This window comes from Pogoniulus pusillus, chromosome 18 (genome assembly GCF_015220805.1).
Source record: "Pogoniulus pusillus isolate bPogPus1 chromosome 18, bPogPus1.pri, whole genome shotgun sequence".
Classification (NCBI taxonomy): domain Eukaryota; kingdom Metazoa; phylum Chordata; class Aves; order Piciformes; family Lybiidae; genus Pogoniulus; species Pogoniulus pusillus.
The window spans coordinates 20,964,491-20,989,637 of NC_087281.1; the positions used below are offsets into that span (position 1 = coordinate 20,964,491).

At 42.5% G+C, this 25,147-nt stretch overlaps 1 protein-coding gene across 1 annotated transcript; it reads right to left on the minus strand.

Moving 5' to 3' along the window:
• Positions 1 to 5,163: 5,163 nt before the first annotated feature.
• On the minus strand, positions 5,164 to 20,956 carry QPCT (glutaminyl-peptide cyclotransferase). Its single transcript, XM_064158709.1, has 7 exons — positions 20,602 to 20,956; positions 17,735 to 17,881; positions 14,038 to 14,316; positions 8,490 to 8,666; positions 7,565 to 7,664; positions 7,008 to 7,124; positions 5,164 to 5,417 (listed from the first exon to the last, which is right to left on the minus strand). The coding sequence occupies exons 1-7, from the start codon at positions 20,722 to 20,724 to the stop codon at positions 5,272 to 5,274; spliced, it is 1,089 nt and encodes a 362-aa protein (XP_064014779.1). The 5' UTR covers positions 20,725 to 20,956; the 3' UTR covers positions 5,164 to 5,271.
• Between the last annotated feature and the right edge of the window lie 4,191 nt (positions 20,957 to 25,147).

Genomic DNA, 25,147 nt, shown 5'->3' on the forward strand with positions numbered 1-25,147 from the left:
AATGATTAACCCTATTTAAGATACAGGGCAGATAGATCTTTTGTTTCTGAAGCCAGTATTTCATTTTTGACTACAGAAAGTATTCTCTGATTGGATTATGACTTTGTATTTTTCCTCTTTGTAATTTCTCCCTGTACATTCAGGGGGAAAAGTATCTATTTATATTCCTGGTTTATATCCAGAGTACAGGTCAGTGATCACTGACAGTTATTAGTCATTGCAAGAGTGCTTAACCTCTGGGATGCTCTTGGAACAAGAACATGTCTCTGCATTATTGTTCTACAGTTCATCTAGGTGACCCTATTTCTTCAGGGCCTTTCTCAGGGAGTTTTTCCCTCTGACTGCTCTCTCTTTCTTCACTGCTCTGATAACAGGGAAAGGCTCTGTGGAGATGATTCAGCCTTTTTTTGCTCGCTCTGCAGTACGTTTCCTACAGTTCCCTCTGTACTTTCTTCTGCATGTCTTGGCTGTTAAGGAATGGGCTGCCTGTTCCAGTTGTTTCACTTGCAACTCAGGGTGCTATCTATTGGCTTCCATCTTGTTTATCTGTAGGCTAAGAATGCTTCTCTTACTTGTCCAGGGTGGCTATGTGGAGATGTAGTATCTCAGGGACTCCAAAGATGATATGTTACCTAAAGATAATGGGTTGGCTAGAGAAATACTTACAGAACTGAGTTGAGAAAACAGCCTTTGTTTGAATATGAAGTGTCTGTGACCTCTTCACACTGGCTGAAGATTTATTTTTCTGCACATAAGGATATTGCTTTCCTTTTTCTTTTTTTCTCCACTACCTGTTTTTCTTGCTCAAGTGCATGGAGGAGGGGTCACTCTTGCAAACAAAGCCAAAGCAAGGTGACAGTCTGAATGATGATATCTTTGCCAGGAAGCTTTTGGCTGAGGGTAGTATTCAGACTGCTGCTGGCATGCAGTGCACATAAGCTGCAGAGAATCTAGTTCTGTATTTTATTTGCAGTGAGGGTAGTGGTTTTCATGCTGTGTTACAAAGCGCCCTGGAAAGTTTGTGTTTGAAGGTTGCAGTGAACTTGTCACAATTGGCTGTTTCTGTGAGGTCAGTATTAGTTCACTGATTTGTTTTGGTACTCTGTCTTTACATGTGGTCTACTACATGTGCCATTGCTGCATGGAAGCTCACTGACGTACAGAACACTTGAACAGATTCTCTTTACCTCTTGGGTGCTCAACTAGACTGCACTTTCTGCAGCATCTGCAACACCTTTGAGCCAGCAGAATGTTTACAATGTATTCTTTTCCTGTGGTTGGTCTGGGAATTGTTCCTTACTCACTTTCATAACCAAACACTTGCCCTTTTTCTGCTATTTTAAATGCTTTGTATTCTGTTGCTTGCATGCTTACTTTTTTCAGTAGAAAATTAAAGCTCCATTTTTATTAAAAAATGAAGCTAACCTTTGATTTCAAATGAGACAGCAGAGTCAGAATCTCAGAACTCTAAGTGCAATATAATCACTTCAACAAAATGAATTTTTTGAGTGATTGTTTACAGTATATATCACGTGGAGATGATACAAAGATTCTTTTAGAGATAAGAACAGCTTTTTAGCTGCTTTATTAGTTATGAATATATTAAGGATATCTGTTAATTCAGCACAGAGTAAAATGTCTCATTTTATATGAGGAGAATAAAATCCATGTCATCTTGAAATGACAAGGAAAAAGTAATTTGTACAAGATTTTATAGTTATCTTTTTATATATAGTGATGCTCTCAGGTGAGCAGATGTGTGAAACTTCAGAGCTGTTTGCCTGGGTCATTGTACTAATTCTGCAGAAAGCATTTTTACTACATTTTGTCACTTCTAGTTAATTGTTTCGCTGTTAGGTGGTCACAATTGAAATGTGATGAAAAAGAATTGCCTTTGTTCCTAGCGATAGCAATGCTGCCACTAATTAGAGGGAGGGGGAAAAAGGAGGAATGGTGTTCACTATAATTTTTGTCTACCAGAGAACTTGGCATTGTTATTCTTTTATCTTGTCCCAGCTGTGATTGCATAGGATTGCTTCACTGTAGGCAAATGTCTCAAGTTTTAGAGACTCTGGGGGGGCATGTGCCATTACTTGGTCTTAAGAGTCTTGTGAAAAACTGCATTGTTCTGATAGAAAAGGAACATATAATCTGGGGGATTTTTTGCACCTTTATTCTTGAGTAATAGCTTTTGAGCTCATGTTTTTCTGCCTTCCTCTTCACCCGAGTGGCAACCACACACATCCTTGGGAGAATTCGGAGAAGCCAGTGACAGCCTCTCATGGGTGGTAGGTTCATTTTTATTGTTTTCTTCACTTGACTGAGATGAGACAAATACTATTGAAGGAGAAAGTCTGTGCAGCAGTTGTGCTGACTTGTGTAATTACTATATTGGTTCAAGTCCTCAAGTTGATTTCTGTCCCCTGCTGCCACCATCCAACAGAGACAGAGAAGCTGTCTGAGGGTAGGCTGGCTCTTCAGCGTAAAGCCTGTGTCTGAACTCTGAGTTTATTATCTATGCTGTGCATGCCCTGGTACTGTGGATCTGGATTCTTAATAATATTCAGTGGTCAAACTGAGATGGAAGAGATACTAGTCCTGGTCTTTTCACTTCCTTTTTTTGCTTTTTTGAGTACCAAATACATAGACTTCCCTAACAGAGACTTGTCTGCTTCAGTAGCAGTGAAAATCCACTTTACACCACGTCCTTGCTTCAATGACTTCAGGTTCTTGTGCTTTTGTGACTTACATTCTTGGATTCATGTGGTTACTGGGCTGATAAGTTTTCCTTCCAGCTATTTCTCCTTCCAGTTATTTTTCACATGAATGGCAGATCATATAAACTGCTGAAATGGTCACATTCTACTCTTTAAGTAAACCTTTTCCAGGGCTCACATCCTGTTAAGAGATGTCCCTCTTTTCCTGTGCCAAACAAAAACCCAAGGAGGGAAAAAAAGGAAGAATCTTCATATTTTAAGAGCCATTGAATTAGGCTTTTCCCAACAAGAGCAACCCTTTGATCTCACATTTCCTAATGGAGCCTCTTCCAAGCTAAGGTTAAAATTCTTGAAACAGGGTAGCAGCAGACCCTGCAAATGGTACTGTTTTGGGGAACAGTGCAAAGTATGAAGTACCACAAGAATTCACCTGCAAAAATGAAGCTAGCCACACAAGGTTTAGTATTGCTGTAAATAGCCATTTTGTTACCTTCTTTTGCCACTTAGGAGGGTGCAGTAGGTGCCTTACACTGCTCAGAGTATTCATGTTTCAGAAGATACAATGTAGTTGGTCTCTTCTCCCAGGCAACCAGCAATAGAACAAGGGGACACAGTCTCAAGTTGTGCCAGGGGAAGTCTAGACTGGATGTTAGGAGGAAGTTGTTGGCAGAGAGAGTGATTGGCATTGGAATGGGCTGCCCAGGGAGGTGGTGGAGTCACCATCCCTGGAGGTGTTCAAGAAGAGCCTGGATGAGGCACTTAGTGCCATGGTGTAGACGACTGGCTAGGGCTGGGTGCTAGGTTGGACTGGATGTTCTTGGAGGTCTCTTCCAACCTGGTTGATTCTATGATTCTGTGAATGTTTTCTCATGGGCTGACATGGAGAATATGATAGCAAAGACTTCAAATAGTTTGGCTGTGTTTCCATAGGGGTACAGTAATGTCTGAAAATAAACACATCTGTCCAATTTTTAGAATTTTCATTGTATTCTGTTTCAGATGCTGCATGCAAAATAGAGCATTGCACACAAAGTGATGAGAAAACATCAAATGCCTTTTGTTTCGTTTTGAGCAACAAGACCAGATTGAATTTCCTTTTCAGGTTGTCCTGCAATAGCAAAATTTTATTGCTGTAAATACATATTTCTAGTGTGACTTCAAAATATGTGTGTAAACACTGTGTTAGATTCAGAACCATCTGCTTTAGGAACATGGTAAAATGCAGGCCAAATCTGACACGCCTGCAACTCCATAGCTTATTCACTTCTTAAATCTTTGCAGAGGGTGGAACTTTATAACACAAGATCAGGGAAGTAAAATACTAAATTGTTTTTTCTCAATTCATCCTCTGTCAGCCTCAGAACTTCTCAGTCTCTTTTTTTCTTCAACTGCTCTCATCTTTTTCTCACCAGTGGAAGCTGTAATCACATGGGTGGGTTTTGAATACTGTTCTTCTGGCTTCTCCTATGGGTTTCATTCCAGGCTAGGTTTTTGCCAGCGTTGTACTAAATTTATTGAATAGGTCTAGTAAGGAATGTAAAAACACAGGGTTGTTAAATTGGTGTCTTTTTTTGTAATGTAGGTTATGGCTTACTGGTGCTTAAATCATTTTCCTCCTTCTGACTCTCATACTTACTCTACTCTTGATAATTTGCCTTTAGAAAGTTATTTATATAAAACTAGTTCTAAAGTGATGACTTTCCTGGTATGATTACTTCTGATATCATCTGTATTTCAAACAGGAGGATTTGGGGGTTTTTATTTTCTGGTTAAATTGTGAATGATTCTCACATGAATGAATGGTGTGTGCTGGGGCACTGGTTCCCACACCACCTACAGCGTGGTTTACATCTCCTGTGCTGTGGTCAAAGTGCGATGGAAGTTCTCAGATACCTTCCTCTTAGCATCACTCCCCATCACCCTTGGAACAAAAAGTATCCAACAAACAACAGGGAGAAAAATTAACTTGGGTTGGTTTTCTGTTTCTTGGTGGCCTGCTGTCTGCAGACAACAGTCATTGCAGCCTTCCTTGCAGGGGAAAGAGGAGAGGGAGCAGAGAGGATTAAAAATCCTTCTGTGTATCAGTAGTTCTAGCAACTCATTTCAGGGTGAGAGGTGGTTTAGTTCAACCCAAAGCAGAAGTTTGGTTTAGCATATCTTTTGCCTCTTCAGACAGTGTGGTATACACTTCCATTGCTGGATACTGCAGAAGCTGACACACCTTGTAAAAACTGTAGCTAATACTTCAGTCAGGAGCTATTCTCTCTCAGGTCTTAATATGTGGCATAAATCAGTGATAACAGTCTGGGAAAGTTCTAGGGTTTTTTTTTTTACTCAGAAGTAAAACATGGAAAGATCAAGTTCTTTCCAGGCTGAAACTAGTTCTTATTTAACACTGTCTGTTTGGCTACAGGAACAGTTGAATCAATAATCAGTCTGGCAAGAGTTATTCTATTTTGCTTTGCTTTAGTGCTCTCCAACGCAATTAAATAGCAGATGTGAGGGTGGGCAAACAGTATTTAGGAGGGAGTTCAATTTGATGCCATTTTGTCTATCACAGGTTGAGATATTCCAGTACAAACACTTGCAGGATTTTGCTGAGATTGTCAGTAGTGGTTTTGTCAAGGTTTTCTTCTGTGTCCTCCATGGTATGCCATACTGCAGGAAAAGGGGATGGAATCAGATGCAAGACTGGAACCCCTAGAAGGAGGGAAATGAAATTTGGGAAAGAAATATTGAAAGAGTTCTGTTAAGCCAATTGATAAATCACCATTTAAGCATAAAGTAAACTAACTATACTGTATTAAACCACCTGTACATACTGCAACTTTTAGGTAAAAGAGGAGTTAAATCAGTCTTCTGGTTCCTGATCTGTTTTTGTGGGAGGTGTTGTTCCTCTCCAGCCTCTTTACTAATTTACTGCTTTTCCTCTCTTGTTTTTCATGCCACTGAAGGATTTGCTTTCTTCAATAGATGTTAGTTGTGTTACTAGGAAAGATTTTTGCAGTGTGGTCACTAGTTTCCCCCATCAGCTTCACCAGTGTAGGATTTTTTTGTATCTCTGTTCTGGGCATGCATATGATGGCTGTGTCAGTTTTGTTGGAGCCTGGGGGCTCTGCCTTAGTGTGGAAAATGGAAGAGTCATGGAGTGGAAAGCCAGTGAGCAGGAGACAGTAACCACAGCTCAGTGAAGAGAGCTGTCACTTAGAAGTGAAGAGGTGTTGCTCCTCTTGTGCCTGCTTCCAAAGCTGTGTGCACACTTAGCATTATTCAGTAGTTAACAGAGCATAAGTAATAGTAAAACTAGGGGATGGATAGGAAGACAACTCCTTCCTTTCCTAGGTACCCTCTCCATTGAACTAATCTTGCATTCCTTTTTGGTTAATCCTTCTCTAGCAATACAACTTTTGTAGTCCTTACTATACAGTGGAAAACTTCAATCAGAACAGTTTACTATATCTACTAGCTTTCACACACCTTAGTTTTGAGGATGCTCTGCTGAGTGCTTGAACCAAGCCCTACATCACATCCACACTTTGGACAAGTGCTTTAATACCTGATTTGCAGCTTGACAAGGTGGCAGCAGTTCTGCAACTGCTTTCCTGCTCTTTGATTGTATCCCAAGGGAACAGAATGAGCACAAAGAGGCTAAGGCATAGGTGTCAGCCAGGAGAAATGCGTAGGTAGGGAATCCCAGGCTGAGGTATGTGCCTAATTCCAGGATGGATTTCAGGCATACTGTGCCCTTTGCCGTTTCTGCTGGCTACTCTGGACCTTTCACAGCTGTGAAATCTTGATTCTCCTTGCTGGAATGAAGATGTCTTATTTGAGTATGTGGGGTTTTGCAGGAGTCAGTACCTTCATATTTAAACAGGCAATAATAGCTTTACAGTAACCTCAACATCTGATCTTTAGAGATTTTTGAAGTCTCTGAAGATGCAACCCTTGAGAGTGTCACTGTTCCTACAAATGGTAACCAGCTGGATAGTGTAGCATGTAGTGATGTCTCCTTGGATCAAAGTTGTAGGACACTACTGCTGACAGACATTTCCAAAATCTCTGTGGCACTGGAGCTGTGCTCAGGTGAAATAATAGCGGTGGATATGTTATCACTGCTTTTGTTCCAGTATGTTTTTCAAGGCCGTGATTCCTGGTCTGTGTGAAGTTGGATTTGGAATCCTAAAGCTGGGGCAAATAAGCTTGGAAACCAGGATTGTATGTACTTGCTCATTCACTAAATGATGCCCTCATTACTGAACTTATCCTTTAAAATATTTAAGTAACTGGTACCTCTTAATAAAAATGGGATGTGGTCATCTTCAACCAAGCCTTGATGTGAAGTAGCTGGGAAATACTGCCTTTCCACGAGGTGATTCTTCAGCAGGTTCATGTTGTGTAGCTCTTGCTCTGTATTTCACAAGGAAAGCAATGATTACAAGTTTTGGAAGGTATGAGGCAAGTTATAGCTTTTGATTTATTTTTCCTCTCACATGGAATCTTTTTCCATTAAGGAAGAGAAAGTAGTTGGTGACTGCCTTTTGCTTTTGTTTAGTATTTGGAAGACCAAAGTAAGAACTAAATTGCAAAAGTGAAGCAGTTCCCAAAAGTCACAGAGTGATAATCAGTAATGGAATCTGTTTCATGGCTTCCAGTGTCTGAAAATCTTCCTAGTTACTTTATTAAACCTTTGTATAGGTTGAAGATGCACCAAACTTAACGTGTGCATTATTAAATATTAGAATTTCAAAAGAAAAATAATATAAGAATATGATTTACAGGACTTAATACATTCAAAAGCTATACACTTCATTTTCAGACTCAGCAGCAGCCCATACCCCTCTCCTTACCAATTGCCTGAAGCCTCTGAAACCATCGAATAGTGTTTGGAAAATAATTGGGAAAGATTGGGTTTGGTGCACCAATTAAATCCAGTAGTACAAGCAGGTCCTACACAAGAAAGAATCTTTAATACAGAGTTCTTTACATTACTACACCAGCAGCACCAGCATTGAAACCACCTGGTTTATGTATAGGTCAAGACTTTGATAGCTCTGGTCGGAGATCTGGCTTTTCTACATAGTGCCTGGTAGCAGAATGCAATTCAAAGCTGATCAGTTTTGCTCTCTTTCTGAGGAGGAAAATGGTAGGCAGTTTTGCTGCTCAAGCTGATGCAGAGAGCATTGGTTTGTTGGCAGTATGTGTGCCCTGTTTCTTCAAAATAAAAACTGTGGTAGGTGGGGAGGAAGAGAAGGAAATTGCTTCCCTAGAGAAAAACAGGGTCTGTCCAGAGAAAGACACTTTATGAGTCAGGAGATACAGTGGCAGAAGAAATGTGTCTCGGCGGTGAGCAGGGAAATTAGAAAGCAGTAGGGAGCAGCCTACCACAGTGTTAGTAGGAAGCAAAGGGAAGCAGAGTGCTTGCTGTAGCTTAGTGCTGAGCTAGGGGAGAGCTGCTCGCAGCCTAATACCATGCTGTGCTCTTTCCTAACCGTTGTGAACTGTCTCACTTGAAGAAGGTGGGTATCCTAGGTTCTATTCTAACCCCTGTGTTTTGATTTTTCTGTGATGACTCAGACTTGCATAGAGAAGATCTAAGCAAATATACCTGAAGAATCCTTATCAATTCTGTTTTATCATGTAACATTTCCACCACCCTGCTGCTGCTTTTGATGGGGTTTATGGTTTCTTGGGAATCTGGCCAACTACTAAGTCAATACTAAAACCCCCTGCAATTTACTGCTACTCATTGGGGAGTCATTGAAAGCCACTTACTATGCCCTGCAGCTGATTTGTGGTTGTTGATCCAGGTGGATGTGGTGTAGATACCATTTTTTGAGCTAAGTGTTGAGACCCATAGAGGGAATCCGAAGGGGACCACCGGACAAAAGCTTCTTCACCATCAAAAAAAATGAGCCGAAGTGAGAGGTCAGGTCTTGATGCTGAGCTGGTCTGTTGGAGGAAGTGAAATGTAACTGATTCTGGCCAAACCATTAAAGAAAGAGCAAATGCTGTAGTCCTGTAAGCAACATCAGTAGGGGTGTATTTTCAAAGTACCCTATGCAAACCTTCTGTGCTAGTTGGAGGCTAATTGGAATATTTTAATGAGAAAGAGTATAGGCTGTGAAAAGGAAACAATGGTGATGTCTGCTTCACTCATAGGCTTGCCGAGATGTACAAAAACAAGACACAGTGTCTCTGAGTGTGTGTCTCTCTCTCTCTCTCTCTGGGCTGCTTCTGTGTAACTAATACTTTTGCTTTCTAATTCCCCTTGTCGATCCTCACAGCTCACCTTGAACATAAGGCAAACTTTGGGATAAGGTAGAGGGGTGGAAAGAAGGTGGAAGGGTGGTTGGGAGCCCCTCCTGGGGACTCTGATTTCTGGGAGGGCTGTTGTGTTTCTGTATTACCTTTAACTTGTATACTTCTGTATATAGCTGTAAATATTGTAAATACCTGCTTGTATATTGTGCTAAGCTGTAAATATAAAGCTTCATTGCTTATTTTCCAGCTGTCTGAGTCTAGTCTGGGTGATTTCATAAGAGTGAGGGGGGTGGGTAGCTCCCAGGCTATCACATCTTTATTTTTGTGCTCAAAATGTAGGGCTAATTAAATTTGATCTATTGCTAATTAAGTCTGGAAGTTAAAATGAAGCTATTTTGTTTAATTTGGGCAGTGGCCTGGCCAGTTTTCCTCTTTTGGCTCCATCATTGTATTGTTGCCAAGCCTTGGTTCCCTCCTGTTATATTTACTGTGGAAAAAGATTAAAGGAATGTTTTTGGGTTTCAGAGAGTATCTTCTGGGCCAGGTAGGCTTTAATATTACTGAAACTGCTATCAACTCTGTTTTTAGTAAGCCAGAAAGTATTGTAACAGCTGAAAAGTATTCTCTGATGCAAGTAATTCTGCCTAAAACTGAGCTACCAAATCCCTGTGGTGAGTTCTGCACATAGAATACAGTGGTATATTTATCATGTGTGATCTTAGCCCTAACAACTCTGAGTTTAGCACTAATGGTAGCATTGTGCATGAATAAGTCAAATGTGGCTGCTTTAAGAAAACAAAAGAAGCAGGTTTCCTTGCAAACAGAGGTAGAGATAAGGCCTGGAGACAATCAAAACAATTTCTGTTTGAGGAGAGAGTGAGAGGGAGCCACCATGTCCACCGCTGCACCTCCTCCACCAGGTTCTGGGACCACTGCCAAAGTCTCAGTTGTTGACAGTAACATGGCAGGCAGCCAAAGAACAGGTCCAGCTGTTCAGACCTCTGCTGTTTCTTCACCTAGGGTACATCCTCAGGGAGCAGCTTCTAACCCTAAACCAGATTCAAACTCACAGGCAGCAGGTCAAACCCTCAATGATTCAGACCCACTAGAAGGAACTTCCAAAGCCTTTTTGGCTCCAGCCAACATGAGAGCTAAGACAAAACATTTGACAGTGATTCAAGAGAGGATTTAGGAGAGGGGACCTCTGGTACACAAGAGGAAGAAGAGGAGAAATAGAGCCTTAGAGATTTACCAGTATACTTAGATTGCAATACAGTGATGAAAGAAGCTATGTGAGATTGGCTGCCAAGAAGGAGGATGGCTCTGAGGAGTTTAATAGTGCTTTCAGGAGAATTCTCTTTCTAGGCCAAGGACAACAATGACAACCAAAGGAAGAGGAGAAGGATGATACCCAGGATTCCAGTGATCCCCTTAGAGAGATCTGGGAAGTTAGAAAGGAATATTCAAGGGAATCAGGAGAGTCAATCTGGTGAGATGCCATACTATTGATGCTGACTGGTGAGATGCCATACTACTGATGCAAATGTCCTACAGGTAGAAGACAAGTCTGCAAAACAGCTAGGGCCACTCACAGAGGAGAGTGGAATCACTGGTGGATCTCAAGAGTTAACTAAGTTGCAGGCTAAGTTTAACTGGTCAAGAGTGGAGACACATACTATTGTAACTGGTCCTGATGCGCCTTGCATTTTGGGAATTGACTTTTTGAGACAAGGTTGTTTCAAAGATCCTAAGGGTCACAAATGGGCTTTTGGAATAGCATCTGTAGAGCCTGAGGATGGTAAATTGAAATTGTCTATTAGACCTGAACTTTCAGATGAATCTGCAGTTGTGGGACATCATGACATAGAGGATCTGGAAGTGCCAATTGCTACTCAAGCTGTGTACCACAGGCAGTACGGAACTAACCGTGACTCTTTGTTGCCCATTCATCAGCTGATTCGTCAACTGGAGAGTCAGGCTGTCATCGAGAAAGCTCAATCACCTTTCAACAGTCCCATCTGGCCTGTGCATAAGCCTAATGGAGACTGGCAACTGACAGTTGACTTTCGTGCCCTCAACGAGGTGACGCCACCCATGAGTGCAGCTGTGCCGGACATGCTGGAGCTCCAGTACGAGCTGGAATCGAAGGAGGCTAAGTGGTATGCAACCATAGACATTGCTAATGCTTTCTTCTCTATTCCCATAGCAAAGGAGTGCAGGCCTCAGCTTGCATTCACCTGGAGAGGAATCCAGTACCAGTTCAACTGTTTGCCTCAGGGGTGGAAGCACAGCTCAACCATCTGTCACTCAGTCATCCACAATGCACTGGAGAAAGGTAAAGCTCCAGAGCACATCCAGTACATCGACGACATCATTGTGTGGGGCCAAACTGCTGAGGAAGTCTTCGAGAAAGGTAACAAAATCATTGACATTCTGTTGCAAGCAGGTTTGGCCATTAAGAGAGACAAAGTCAAAGGACCTGCCAAAGAAATTCAGTTTGTGGGAGTGCGGTGGCAGGATGGTCACCATCACATTCCAGAGGATGTGATAAAGTCTCCACCATGGCAGTTCCCACAAGAAAGAAGGACACTTCCTTGGGTGCAGTGGGATTTTGGAGACTACACATTCCTGAATTTAGTCAAATTGGCAAACCTCTGCACGATGTGACTTGTAAGAGAAACAATTTCAAGTGGGGAACCGTCACACCTTCCTCTGGCTGCTAAAGACACTTTATGGTGTAATAGTGGTTATTGATTGGTCATTATTTAGCCCAGTGACATGTTCTCCAGTCTGTTGTCATTTTGATTCTGGTTAAAAGTCTAATTTCTGACTTAAGTGGACATCAGCTGAGTATGTTGAGATAGGTCTGCAAAAGGTACCACAAACAAGGAAATATCAGCAACAACACCTGTGAATGCTAATGTTACTACTTCATAGTACCACAAAGGAGTAATATCTCTGCTACAGCTGTGCATCAGTAAAGGTGAGTTATGTAAGTGGCAGTGAATTTGTAAACTCAGTGGTTCCTTGAGGGATAAAGAGGAGTCATTCATGAGAAGAATGACCATTTCTTTTCCTTCAGGGGGACTTTCAACCACCAGGGCATCTCTACCTTAAAGCCAAAGCACAGAGAATGTAGTAGATACACCCTTCCCTTTCAACAGCCAAAAATATCAGAGCAGTAAAAACTGAGAATATATAAGATATTTAAGGTCACAAAGGAGACATCTGAGTGAAATTTCTTCCCCATGTAGAAGGAGCTTTTTTTTTCTCTCCCTCTTCATTAACTGAAGCTTTGTTTGCACTGGCAGTGTCTCCCAATAATTTACAATATGGCTAAATCCAGTTTAGTTCTGCTGTATGAGCAGTTTGGGGAACTGTAGTCTTGGCAGTTGCTATAAATATTTTAACTCTTCTATGAATTACTGCTCCTTCAAGTGAAATTGTGTGATCTGGTTAAAAACGTGGAGTCACTGGCAACAGTCATGGATTATAGCTCACAATTAGTTGAAGCAGATCCAATATAAACAGTAGTGGAAAACCTCTATAGAAATGTTGCTCACATTGGCAGGATTTGTGTCAATTATGCTGACAGTCACATATGGATTTCTCTAATGGCAGTGCTTTGCTGCCCTTTGTCCTTTTCACAGTGTAGACCTCTTTCAATAGCAGGCATTTGCATTACATTCTGGAGGAAACGATTGATGCTATTTGCATTTTAGGAAGAAGCATTTATCGTCCTTACTCTTTAACACATTTCCAGGTGTGAATAACAGGGAGATGGTTTTGTTCCTTAATTTGAAACTTACTCTCTGTAACTGGAGAAACGCCAAGCTAAAAATCACAGCTTCAGGTCAAAGCATAAATAGATTTGGCTGAAAATCTAGCAAAGTCTGTTAATCTACTATGAGCAGAGTAAAAAGGTCATTGCTAATGTATTAAGCAGATGAATACCACAGCGTCTTTTCTTAACAGTACCCTGTGCAAAGTAATCTGACAGTCTTTTTGTCAGTTGCTGTCATCTTCATAAATCATTTCATCAAAAATGGATGTATTACTTGTGAAAAATTTCAGTCTTTGAGTATGAAAGATTGTTCCATACATAGCCATAGGCAACTTTATCCTAAGCAAAGCTTTTAAATGAAAGCATATGTATTATAGGAGTGCTTTGCTTTGGTGATGAAGGCATTCACATATTCTTAACCTTCTAATTCTTCAATATTCTAAAGTCAGAAAGTACCAAATGGGTTTCTGGAAACAACTGCTCTCAATTAATACTTAAGCTGAATGTATTCCCAACACTTGCTTAAGCGTTTAAGAGATCTTTTTCTGTGGAAAGCTCTCTCAGTGTAAGAGAAGTATCTTTGAGTAAATACTGAGCCAGTAGATGGCACTCATGAGTCTGTCATCCTGCAAGCTTTTGGAGCTTCTAGGATCAACAGATTTTTGTGTCTAGCAAAGCTCTTTGAAACAGCTCTTCATAGCAAAGCTAACACGAAGTGGTAATCCTCTACTTGGCTCAGCCATCGCTTCATTCATAATTAAACTATTCAAATTGATAAAGGAAAACAAGAAAGTAAGTTTGAAATCATTAGGAGATGGAGGAACATGAGTGTAATTCTCCTGTACTGCAATTAATTTAACCATCTTCCAGAAAGGAATAAAATTGAGATTTTTGTAAATGTAGATTTAAAAAGCAACAAATCTTTCAGTGCCCCTAGATGTTACTGGCTGTGATGCAGCTTCTGAATAGGGTTTTGTGCCTTCTAGGTAGAAAGTAGGAGTATATTTCAACCTGTGAAATGTGCATTATTACTGTATAAACTATTATTTTTATATACTAAGTGATTTTTTAGATAGCCATTTGCCTAAGTTTTAATGTGATAATGCACACTAAAGCAGCAGATACAGATCTCTGTTCTGTTCTTAAGCCAATGGGAGTTTTACTGCAGGCGCAGCAGTAAGAGGATCAGGCATGCAGGCTGTTGGAGGGAACACAGAAGCACCCTAAGTTCTACTGCTGTTGCAAAAAGAAATGCAAACAAACCAAGCAAGCTACCTTGATTAACTGAAGCTTGTTATCCAGGGCACGTGCCAGCTGCAGTATCATAGCACAGGGCACAGCAGAGTCAGTCGCTCCTACAAATGCTCTCTCCTGCCATCGTCCAAAGAACTTCGAGTCGTAGTGGCAAGCGAGTACCAGGTGCCGTTTTGCAGAGGGATCAAGAGTGCTGATAATGTTTGAAAAGGTCTGATACCCATATGGTGTGTATCTTTGAAATGTGTCTTCTTCAATTTCCCAACCCGCCTGTAACCTTTGAAGCCGGTGCTTGATATGCTGCAATTCAGAGAAAGGGTTAATGATTGCTTGCTTCAGAAAGATGTCACAGACAAATTGTTATTAGCTAATTAATAGTGGCACTTAAGCTTATTTCTGTTAGCTTATTGTATTTTTAAAAGATAAAATTTAGAACAAACCCCACAATGTCACTGTGTAGAACAAGCAACATTTTGGATACCTTAGCCTTTGACTGGCTCACTTGCTTTTCATTTTCCCTTTTTGTCTCTTTTCTTTGGGGTCTGAAGGTGCTTTGAATGACTGCTGTGCTAGTTTGAAGCAGGCTAGAATGTTTTGGTGAGAAGAACTAGATTACAGGCTGTGAAAGGAATACAGTGGTGATGTCTACTTTGCTCACAGGCTTGCTAAGAAGTATAGGAACAAGAAATAAAAACATTAGATGACACTCTCGGCATCACTCTCGCTCGGGCTGCTGGCTGAGCTGCATCTCTCTAACCTCACCATTCATTTTGAGCTAACCCACTTTGCTTCTTAACCTCTGGCCAAACCTCTATTCTTCTTTGGGACTGGGGTAAGGTTGAGAGGGGTAGGGGCAAGGTGAAGGAGTGGTTGAGAGCCCCTCCTGGGGACTCAGGTTTCTGGGAGGGTTGTTGTGTTTCTGTATTACCTTTTTCCTTGTACATTTCTGTCTATAACTGTAACTACTGTAAATATCAGCTTGTATATTGTGCTAGCTGTAAATATAAGCTTCATTCATATTTCCAGAGCTGGCTGAGTCTAGTCTGGGTGATTTCCAAAGTGTGGCGGGGTGGGGAACACCCAAACCATCATAACTGCCCAATAATATGGCACATTACCATCTTGATTTCTAAAGCTTCTAGGTCATTGTTTTTTCAGGTCTAGCAAGGACAGATGTAATGTTTCCCTCTTCAAACCTAAACTTGTGTCATTAAATTAGATGTCAGAGAACTCAATGGGGCTCTTTTGATAACTGCCACAAACAGATGCCACAGGAGTATTAAAAATGGTAGGGTTTTTTGTTTGTTGTGGGGGCTTGAGTTCTTTTTTCGGTTGTGGAGTTTGGTAGGGTTGTTTGGTTGATGTTTTTAGTAGGTTCTAGGAGAAATCTGCCTCCCAAGTGACAGAAGTAATTTACAAAGCTGTAAGAGCCTGACTCCTGTAAATGAAACAATTCAGAAACATCTTAATGCAAATGAAATCCTCTAAGTGCAGCTCATATAAAGACAAAAAAATTAAGACAGTAGATCTGTAAAAGAGCCAGTTAATTTTAACTAACTTCCCAAAGAAAAAAACAGACCTCCAACAACCCCAGTTACACTTAGTACACAGTTCTGGCTAACTTTTATTAGAGAGCCATCTCTGAGCAACTTATTTTTGTAGGTCCCTAGAGTGCTGCTTCGAGGCAGATTCCTCTCCCTTTAAATAAACATTAGGAAAAGCCTCTGAGGGGGAAAAAACAGATTCTGAAGACTTGTCCTGATTTCAGCGAAGTCAGTAGGAATATTGCTGCAAATTGTAGTGCTACAACAAGCTTCCACTTGGTTTGTGGTCACCCTCTGAAAGCTTTTATGGTGTTTTATGGTCTTTCCACTACCTGTAGGCAGAGTGAAGGACATCTGTTATGGATTAAGGGGAATATATGTAAGCCTGGATGAAGTTCCCACTGTGCACTAGCTGTGGGTGCACTAGCCTTCTCCACTAAAGGAGTCTGATGTCTCTTCTGTGTCTTACAGAATTCATTTTAAACTCCCTTGTGCTTTGACAATGGAGAACTCTGTTTTTTTTCCCCATTGGTAGGGACCTACTTACTTTAGCACATGCTGTTACCTTGTAACAGGATGATCCTATTTTGAACATGATTTGTGGTTTTTCTAGCCTAAGCTCAGCTGGTTTTTTTGCTTCTCTTAGTTTTTCCCCTTCTGTTTGGCTGTCTTCCAGCATGTCACTGAAGAAACCACAAAATCTATGGATACAAGTGTGTATGCACACACAAAGCTTCAAAACCTGAATATTCCCCATCCACCAATTGCAGAGTGGCAACTAAACTTACTGCAGTTGTTAGGGCTATCTTGGAGCTGTTGAGTTCCTACCTAAAGGGAAGATGAAGACTAATGGGGTGTTATGAATGTCTTCTTGTAAGCTCAGCTCTACTGCTGTTTGAGTCTCCAGCTTGGCTAATGTAATGCAGAGTGCATGGCATGCAGTCCTGAAGACACCCAGGCTGTGAATGCAGAGCAGAGGTGCTGGCAGGGCAGCAGGTCAGTCATGTGGTAACTCCTTGTGCCTCAGATACAATGTGCTCAAGGTTTCACTGGCTTGGGACCAGGCGCAACCTGGGTGTGTTAGCCCAGCATTAACACACTGCTGAGCATGTGCCAGTGCAGCTGCTCTGATATTTGGCTTAGTGCTGCACTTGGTGCTGACCATTTCACTTGCCTGCCTGTTTGCGCCCCTCTGATCCTCTTGTGTTGATACTCTCATCTGAGGCAATATTAAAAGGAAATGGAGCAGCACAAGACCTCTCCAGAAAATTGGCATGAAGGTGTAATTTTTTTCATCTCCAACTATGGGAGGGTGCCAGGGCTTTGAACTAGTGACCAAAAACCTGCTCTCCTGAGGGAAGGGACAATGGTTACGTTGTGCTTTGAGTACCAAGTTTGAGGCAATCTTTTACTTTAAACCTTACATTTAAAAAGCAGATTGTCCTGGGAAATAATGTCCTGTAGCTGTGTCATGTAGGTTCTAGGCAGTCTAGACTTGAACAATGTAGGACAAGGGAGGTTACTCTTCCCCGGTACTCAGCACTGGTCAGGCCACACCTTGAGTGCTGTGTCCAGTTCTGGGCCCCTCAATTCAAGAGAGATGTTGAGGTGCTGGAAGGTGTCCAGAGAAGGGCAACAAAGCTGGTGAGGGGCCTGGAACACAAACCCTATGAGGAGAGGCTGAGGGAGCTGGGGGTGTGCAGCCTGGAGAAGAGGAGGCTCAGGGCAGACCTCATTGCTGTCTACAACTACCTGAAGGGAGGTTGTAGCCAGGTGGGGTTTGGTCTCTTCTCTCAGACAACCAGCAATAGAACAAGGGGCCACAGTCTCAAGTTGTGCTGAGGGAAGTCTAGGCTGGATGTCAGGAGGAAGTTCTTCCCAGAGAGAGTGATTGGCATTGGAATGGGCTGCCCAGGGAGGTGGTGGAGTCACCGTGCCTGGAGGTGTTCAAGAAAAGCCTGGATGAGGCACTTAGTGCCATGGTCTAGTTGACTGGCTAGGGCTGGGTGCTAGGTTGGAATGGATGATTTTGGAGGTCTCTTCCAGCCTGGCTGGTTCTATGATTCTACGAATGACAGAGTTCATCTGATGGAATGAGTGTGTTTATGCCCCTACTGGGCACTAGAATAGAAATAATAGATATTCTTAGAGGTTTTCAGGAAACATCATCTTACCTGGCGTACAAAATAATTCCCTGGTGATCCCGAGTATCTTTCTATCAGCATAGGACGCAAATCATCCTCCCACATTACAGAAACATCTGTGTTTGCTGCCACTTCTTTTATATCATCAGAATGTAAAATTCTTGGTTGGTGAGAATACTGTAAAGGCAGAAAAAGGAAAAATGGATGTAACCATTACAGACCTTTTTAACTGTAGTTTTCTTCAGAGTCACAGTAACAAGGTTACATTGTGTTGCTTTAATTTGCTGTCAACCAAAAGTAATGTTAATAAAAGGTTTTCTTTCCAAAATGTTTGACATTTTAACGTTCTGTAGCTTCTGTGTCTTCAATTTCTTTGCAAAATATACTAATATTAACAACATAGGAGAAATCTTTACCTACCAGATAGCTGTAAAAACTCAAGCTGTGACTGGTTTCTAAACTTCTTTTCTGGTATGTTAATTCTACAATATACAGTCATGCCTGCAACCATGCCACCTTCAAAGGAAGTTTCCATTGAGACAAACACCAGAAGCTTTGTTTATAGCAGTAGTAATATGCTGTGTCTGCATTATGAGGTGCAGTACTGCAGAGAAAGGCATAAGCTAGCTCTGCCCTAGAGTGAAGCTGTGTCAGTATGTACTGTACAAGATAAACTGTCTTTTGAAGGACTGTAAGTTTAACACGGTGCAATTTATACCAGCATAGAAAAGGCAGAGACAGAGAGAAAATGTAGTCAGGGAGCTGTTGTGTTTAGGAGGAACAGGCTCCAAGAGGAGAGAGAAAACCTGAAGTTATGCACTTCAGAAGCGTAAGAGAACGATTTAAGGACGTTCTGAAAGTATGCCTTCAGCTGAACATGTGAACGACTCAGAATGTGCAACTGTCTTGCTTCTAACCACAGATCATGCTTGGAAATTTGGGCCACTGAATCACTTTGCAAAGAAACATGATCTTGGAGGTCTCTTCCAACCTGGTTGATTCTATGATTATTGTCATTATTATTATTATTAAAGTACAAGCATCACAAAACTCTTCAGAAGACAGGAATAAACTCCCATTTCTAATAATGCAGAATGGGAAGTGGAAGGAGTTAAAGAAGTGGTCATGAAATAAAAGAGAAGCAGAATGAGATCTGTAGGTGACTCATTCCTTACACTGTTGGTCAGTCCCTGTTTTCTCTGTGGCCACAGCAGAGAGGCATAGCAACATATTTATGACAGAGCTACAGGTCTTGTGCTAAGCTGCATAAACCTGTAAGACTTCAGCTTCTACAGCTAGCCCATACTTACCTGCTCATTTTGGTATATTCCACCTTGGTGCTTATGGAAGTTAGCTTTTACAAACCCTTAGGTTTAGGACCTCGATGAGAGAAGGGAAAATTCTGTATGGTATAACACTTTTAGCTTCCAGCTTACACATTCTCCTTTATGGAGAAGGAACAAAAGGTGGCAAGGGAAAAGAATTTGATGAGAAAGAGGAAGTGGTTCTTGGTTGGCATGTCTGCAAGGGCAGAAGAAATCACGTGCTCTGGTTCTGTGGTTAAGTGTACTACTTGCATCGCTAGCAAGAAGATCAACTAGTTGGAATGGAATGAACTGAAGAGTGTATTGGTGTGGCTCAAAGGGGCTGAAAAAAGGACTGCTGGCATTACACACTTTATGTTGACTAGTACAACTCAAGATTTAGCTTCACATACTCATATGTGTACATACAGATGTATTATGTTACAGATATGGAGTCTATACATGAGCTATATATACTAAGTACAATTAAGAAATCAGAATTACCATTTTTTTTCTTTTATTAAAAAAACCAACACAATGACAAAAAATCCAACACTTATTTGCAGTAAGAGCAAATAAAATTCAGGAGAAGTGGAATTACTAAGGTGAAGCAAGGGGAAAGGTATGAGGAAAACTTTGCTTTCCTAGGTTGTCCTGAACTCTGATCTGTTGGTGAACAGGATGGTGCCCTGGATTAGTGGAGTTTAGTCAGTTCTGGCTGAACTTTGATTTCAGCTCCTTTACAAACACCTAGGGATGGCCCTCAGCAGTGGATTTTCCGTTGGAAATTCCTGAACACTTTAAATGGATGTCATTTGCCGTTATATGCTCTCCCATGATCCATGTGGTGTAGCTCTTCACAAAGAAACTGTTTCACAATCCACCATGCCGTGCTGGGATAGAGAGGTATCAGGGGTTCACTGCTTATTACTGCTTCATTAAATGCTATCTCAGAACTGCCTTTTTCATTAATTCACACAACACTTGGCATTAAAAAACCCCCACACGGTATGGCTCTACAACACAGTAGAATATTATGCCCTTTCAAAACCATTTTACACTTGTTATCAATGCCATCCCCACTTGTTTTTCCCAGCTCCATGTGGATCACCGTTGGAAGAGCTGTTTTCTCAAACCGTCCTCTAAATCACAGCAACCACGTTGAAAATTGGAGCAGAACAGGATGTTATATGGAATGCAATTTCGGATCTTTATCCCTTTTGCCTTGTTCGGGTTTCGCCTTTAAGTCACTAACGGCCCCTGGCAAAGCTGCTTGCCGGCAGCTGCTGGTTCGCAGGCGGGGTGACAGGCGCCGCTAACGTGACAAACCTGAGAGGACTTGCTCTCTGCAGCCGTTAGGTCGGGGGGAGAGGGAAGCCATGTTACCCATCACCGCCGGCGCATCCCGCCCCGACCGTGGGCCGGTGACCCGCGGCCGCCGCCTGCCTGCGCGCCCGAGGCGGAATCCCTCGAGGCTGTCCCCGGTTTCTCCTCGGGCGAGCGCATGTAACACCAGCCCCGCTACCGATCCCCGCCATCCCCCGCAGCCCAGCGGAGAGGCAAGAAGAGCTGACAGGCGCAAACGCGACCCACCTTCTCCAGGGTCCAGTCTGCTCCGGCTTCCCTCCCGTGCGCCAGGTGAAAGCAGGCGACAGCGGAGAGGCACAGAGCCCCAAGCAGGCGGCCAGCGCCCGCCGGCCCTTCCCCCCCTGCCATCCCCTTCCTCTCCTCTTACGACTCTCCCCGCGGGCTCACTTCCCACCGCCTTCCCGAGGTCCAGGGGTGGAAGGGGAGAGCCGGGGCCGGGGCTGGCGGCGGCGGAGGAGGGGGCGGCAGCGAACAGAGGCAGGCAGGCTGCAGCAGAAGTGGGCGCTGGCCGTTGCATCCGCAGTAGTGCTAGCCTCTCCCCCCGGCTCTTCTCCCCTCCGAAATGAACCTCGGCCCTGGCACCACGTCAGCAGTACCAGGAGGGTTTCCTATGACCGAGTCGTAGCCCGTCGCCGCCCCCTCCCTCCCCTCTTCCTCACCACTAGGGACCATGACTTTGCCAGCAGGGGTTTCCAGGGACTCGTGATTTTCCCCGTGAGAAAAGCCGTAGCCTGCGATTTCCCCTGGTGACCTGCGAAGTGAACCCCAAAACTCATGCAGAGCTATGAAGCAGGTATATTTTATTACAGCGCTGGGTGCAGGCAGGGTCGCTCCATCAATCCCGCACACTCCATGCGAGCACAAGCCACACTTTACGTTACAAGAGCATGCATATTCAGAATAAGAGATAGGGCTACTGCAGTTATTTCTTGGAGATCATTAACATAGGTATTTCCCTTTCTCTGACCCAATTACAACCCACCCCGGTGCTCTTGGAATGGTTATCTGCGATGAACACCTCCACACAGTCTTCCACACAGGGTCTGTTCATCTCTGGTCAGCAGACCCTTCTTTATTGCTGATGTCAGAATATCTCTGCTTCTCCTTTGTCTCCTTCCTGCTTTCCTCAGTCACTGCAGGCCTGGGCCTTTACAAGATTACATATCACAGATGTCCAACATGTAACTGCAGACACTTCTGCAGTGACCATGCTTAGGTTTGCATATTATCAACTGATTACTATAAACACTTCTACAAAGTTTGGGTTTTTTATGGTTTGCCACAGACACCCTCAAAATGTGTATGTGATCTATAAGGCCCTTTAACCAGCATTCCTTGGTTTATCTTATACCACTGGAAAAATCCAGTCTGTGATTCTGGGGAGGGCTTTGCAATGAACTGGGGCTCCGTGGCTCCATGTGATCTCGGTGCGTTTGAAAATGAGCAGCTCCAGGCACTTAAACGGGGGCTCTGTAGAGTGGCCTTAGGCTCCTGCTGAGAAAGGTCCTTCACCGTTCATCACTGATGACCAGTCTGAAATGAGTGTTCATCCAGCATCGGGAAAAGACAAAGATCTATAGAATTGTAAAGTGGTTCAATTTTTTCTAAGGCTTTTATTATCATATTTGAGGCCTAAAAGGGCAGGTGGCCAGCATCAGAACAAAAGGACACAGCCTCAGGCTGTGCCAGGGGAAATTTAGGCTGGAGGTGAGGAGAAAGTTCTTCGCTGAGAGAGTCACTGGACACTGGAATGGGCTGCCCGGGGAGGTGGTGGAGTCGCCGTCCCTGGAGCTGTTCAAGGCAGGATTGGATGTGGCACTTGGTGCCATGGTCTAGCCTTGAGCTCTGTGGTAAAGGGTTGGACTTGATCTGTGAGGTCTCTTCCAACCTTGATGATACTGTGATAGTATTTGCTCAAATGACAGACCTGTCTTCAAGCGTTTTAAACTCTGTAACCACACTACTGATTACCAATGAAGCAAAATTTGTGGTGAGGTTGCCTCTTTCTACAGCAGACCAATTAAAATTGCTAAACAAAAATTAAAAGCTTATTGATCACACCAGCTTTGGGCCATTTGATGTCACCATCCTTGCTCTGCAAGGTTGTAGCAAACTTTTCACTGCATCTGCATCAGAGAGTCCATGTAAAGTCTCCAGTTGTTACATAATTTTTAAAGGTCACACTTAACACTAGAACAAATCAGAATAAAACAATATGAAGAAATTAATTGGAGGCTTGACGGTTCATCTTTTGCCTGTGATTCTGTGAAATAAATAGAGAGCAGGCGTAAACATCTTGCTGCTCTTCAGCCTCATACTAGAAAGCTGCATCCAAGCAACTGCAGCTTTGCAAGTACTCAGGGTGCCTGGGAGGGCAGTATTGGAGAAATGAAGCAATTTGTTGATATGCAGACTCTTACCCCAGATTCCACAGATTTTCTAGAAAGGCTGGCAGATCTGCTGCCCAGCATACAGATGGGATCTCTGCTCATGGTAGCTTTACTGCAGATTCAGAATCCTTCTAGCTGGTACTCTGAATGTGGTGTATCCAAAATTTTCATATATGGGGAAGCAAAGAGTCAATTTAAATAATTGCCTTCCTCCCCCCCACCCCAAAAGTCCTCATAATGGGAAAATATTGTTTAGTCTTACTCCCTATTACTAAATTGAAAAGATCATAGAATCATAGAATCAAGCAGGTTGGAAGAGACCTCCAAGATCATCCAGTCCAGCCTAGCACCCAGCCCTAGCCAGTCAACTACACCATGGATGTCAACAAATTTCTCAGTGGTCAGCTGTCCTGCTTTATACCGTTTAAGTAGTTGGGTTATTACCCTGAAAAATAAAATAGCTGTAGCCAGATACCATATATATATATATATTTATGTAGATAACTCGAAGCAAAGCATACGTTATCTGTGAAGTTATAACCTGTACATTCCTTCCCTGCAACCCGGCTGATGTGACAGTGCCATCTACCGAAGTCCCGAAGGATAGACGTTAGAGGCATCACTGTCGAAAGCTTTTTTCTTGCGCTGACCTTACATATAAGCACTGCAACTGAAACTTCCTCTCTGAAGCTAAGGCTGTGTGCCTTGTCATTACTTTGGTTAACTCTACACTGTCAAATGCAGCGGATTTAATGCAGACCTGTTTTCTCAAGAGGAGGAAGTCCTGCACCTTGCTCTGTTTCAAAGCAGTTTTGATGCTCAGTGCTTTCAGCTGGCAGGCCCATGGCAGGGAGAGGAGAGCAGGTGTGGTTTGTTGTGTTTTCAATCCACCTAATATGAGGCAGTTTTGTGCCTGAGCTGTGGATGATTTGCCAGCAGTGGTAAGCCAGCAGCTAGAATACACAGATTGAGATTTTTTCAGTATTTGGCAGCCTGGGCTGCTCTTTCAGGAATCCATCAGCAGCTCTCACAGCCCAGAGGGAAAGGGTTGATGTGGGGCTGATGTTTGCAGACAAGCACATGGTCCTGCAGGTGCCTGCATTCTATGGGCTTGAGCTGCTTGTTCGTCCACTGCTGATCTCTGTGGGCTTTGAAACAGAAATCAGGCTGTGGAAGTACTGTGCCTATGATTCAGTTTTAAGAGATTCTGTTTCCATGGGCTGATGTAGTCACAGACAAAGTTTTACTAAATGAGAAGTAACCACTCCCAAACCACTCAAGTAAATCATTTCATGTTTATTTCAGAGTTGGTACTGAAGGATAATGTGATCTGAATGAAGCTGCCCATCCAGCAGGTGCAAGGATTTAAACAAGTAGGGGGGTAAGTGTATTCCAAAAAGTCAATTGCATATAATTAATATAATAAATATGTATTTAGCTTTAAATGGATTTATAAGAAAATAAATTTTGATTCCATGTTTTATAAGCCTATACTAAACTTTTCAGTGTTTTGTTGGGGGAAGATGTTAGGACAAGGTTCAGATAAGGGCTCAAACCAAGATGAGGAGGTAATTCAGAGATGCATACACATTCCAGGATTTTATCCAAACCAAACCTGACCTCCTAACTCTTTTTCAGTTCTTTGCACAGGGGAAGAAAGGAGACCATAAACTATAAAAGAAGGCATTTTTATATTTAGTTCTAGAGATATTAGTTTCTCTTTTTGCAAACATTTCTTGCAGATCTTGCACATCCTGAATGGGTCATTTGCTATGCATGATCAGTGTCAAAAGCAGTGAAAACTAATAGTGGCAGCACATGCTTATGGAATTTCTCATACAAACACACCAGTCAAGTCTCCCAGGACACTACTTTCTTTGTAACACAGTTAGATGATTCAAAAATATTCCAAACATCAGACCAGTGAATAGGAATTAATATATTTCCATTTTCAGACACAAACTATCCAAAGGCTATCAGCATTAATTTCAAACTGGAAAATGCTGATGCATTGTTCCAAATGCAGTTTGTCTACATAGACCTACATAGTTCATACAGGAGAAACTAAACAGTTTTATAAAGGCACACAAATACAGTAAGTTACCCCTGTTTCCTATCATGTAGCTGTAAGAGAGCAATGTGTAGAGTGCAGCTAGCTTGACCAGGGAAAGCCCGGAGCTGTGAAATAAGCTGTCTGATGAAATGATGTGGACTCAGAAACAAGATGAAGAACAGGAAATCTCTCATTATGGTTAGTCACAAAAATAATAAATCAGAATGTTTGCATTAGCCTCTCTGCACCCTGTCAGTGCAGAGAGGCTAATGCTGTCATAATGCTGTGCTGTGTAGTGATGCAAAGTCAGTGATGCATATGCGTATGG

Bases quoted from the DNA above. Each gene is read 5' to 3' on its own strand.
- QPCT (XM_064158709.1), bottom strand. From the start codon at position 20,724: ATGGCAGGGGGGGAAGGGCCGGCGGGCGCTGGCCGCCTGCTTGGGGCT. The intron at 14,317-17,734 runs GTAAGATGATGT...TCTGAATTGCAG, and splicing joins GGAATTATTTTGTACGCCAG to CATATCAAGCACCGGCTTCA. The intron at 7,665-8,489 runs GTAAGTGGCTTT...TTTCTTGTGTAG, and splicing joins CAAATCAGCTGCAGGGCATA to GACCTGCTTGTACTACTGGA.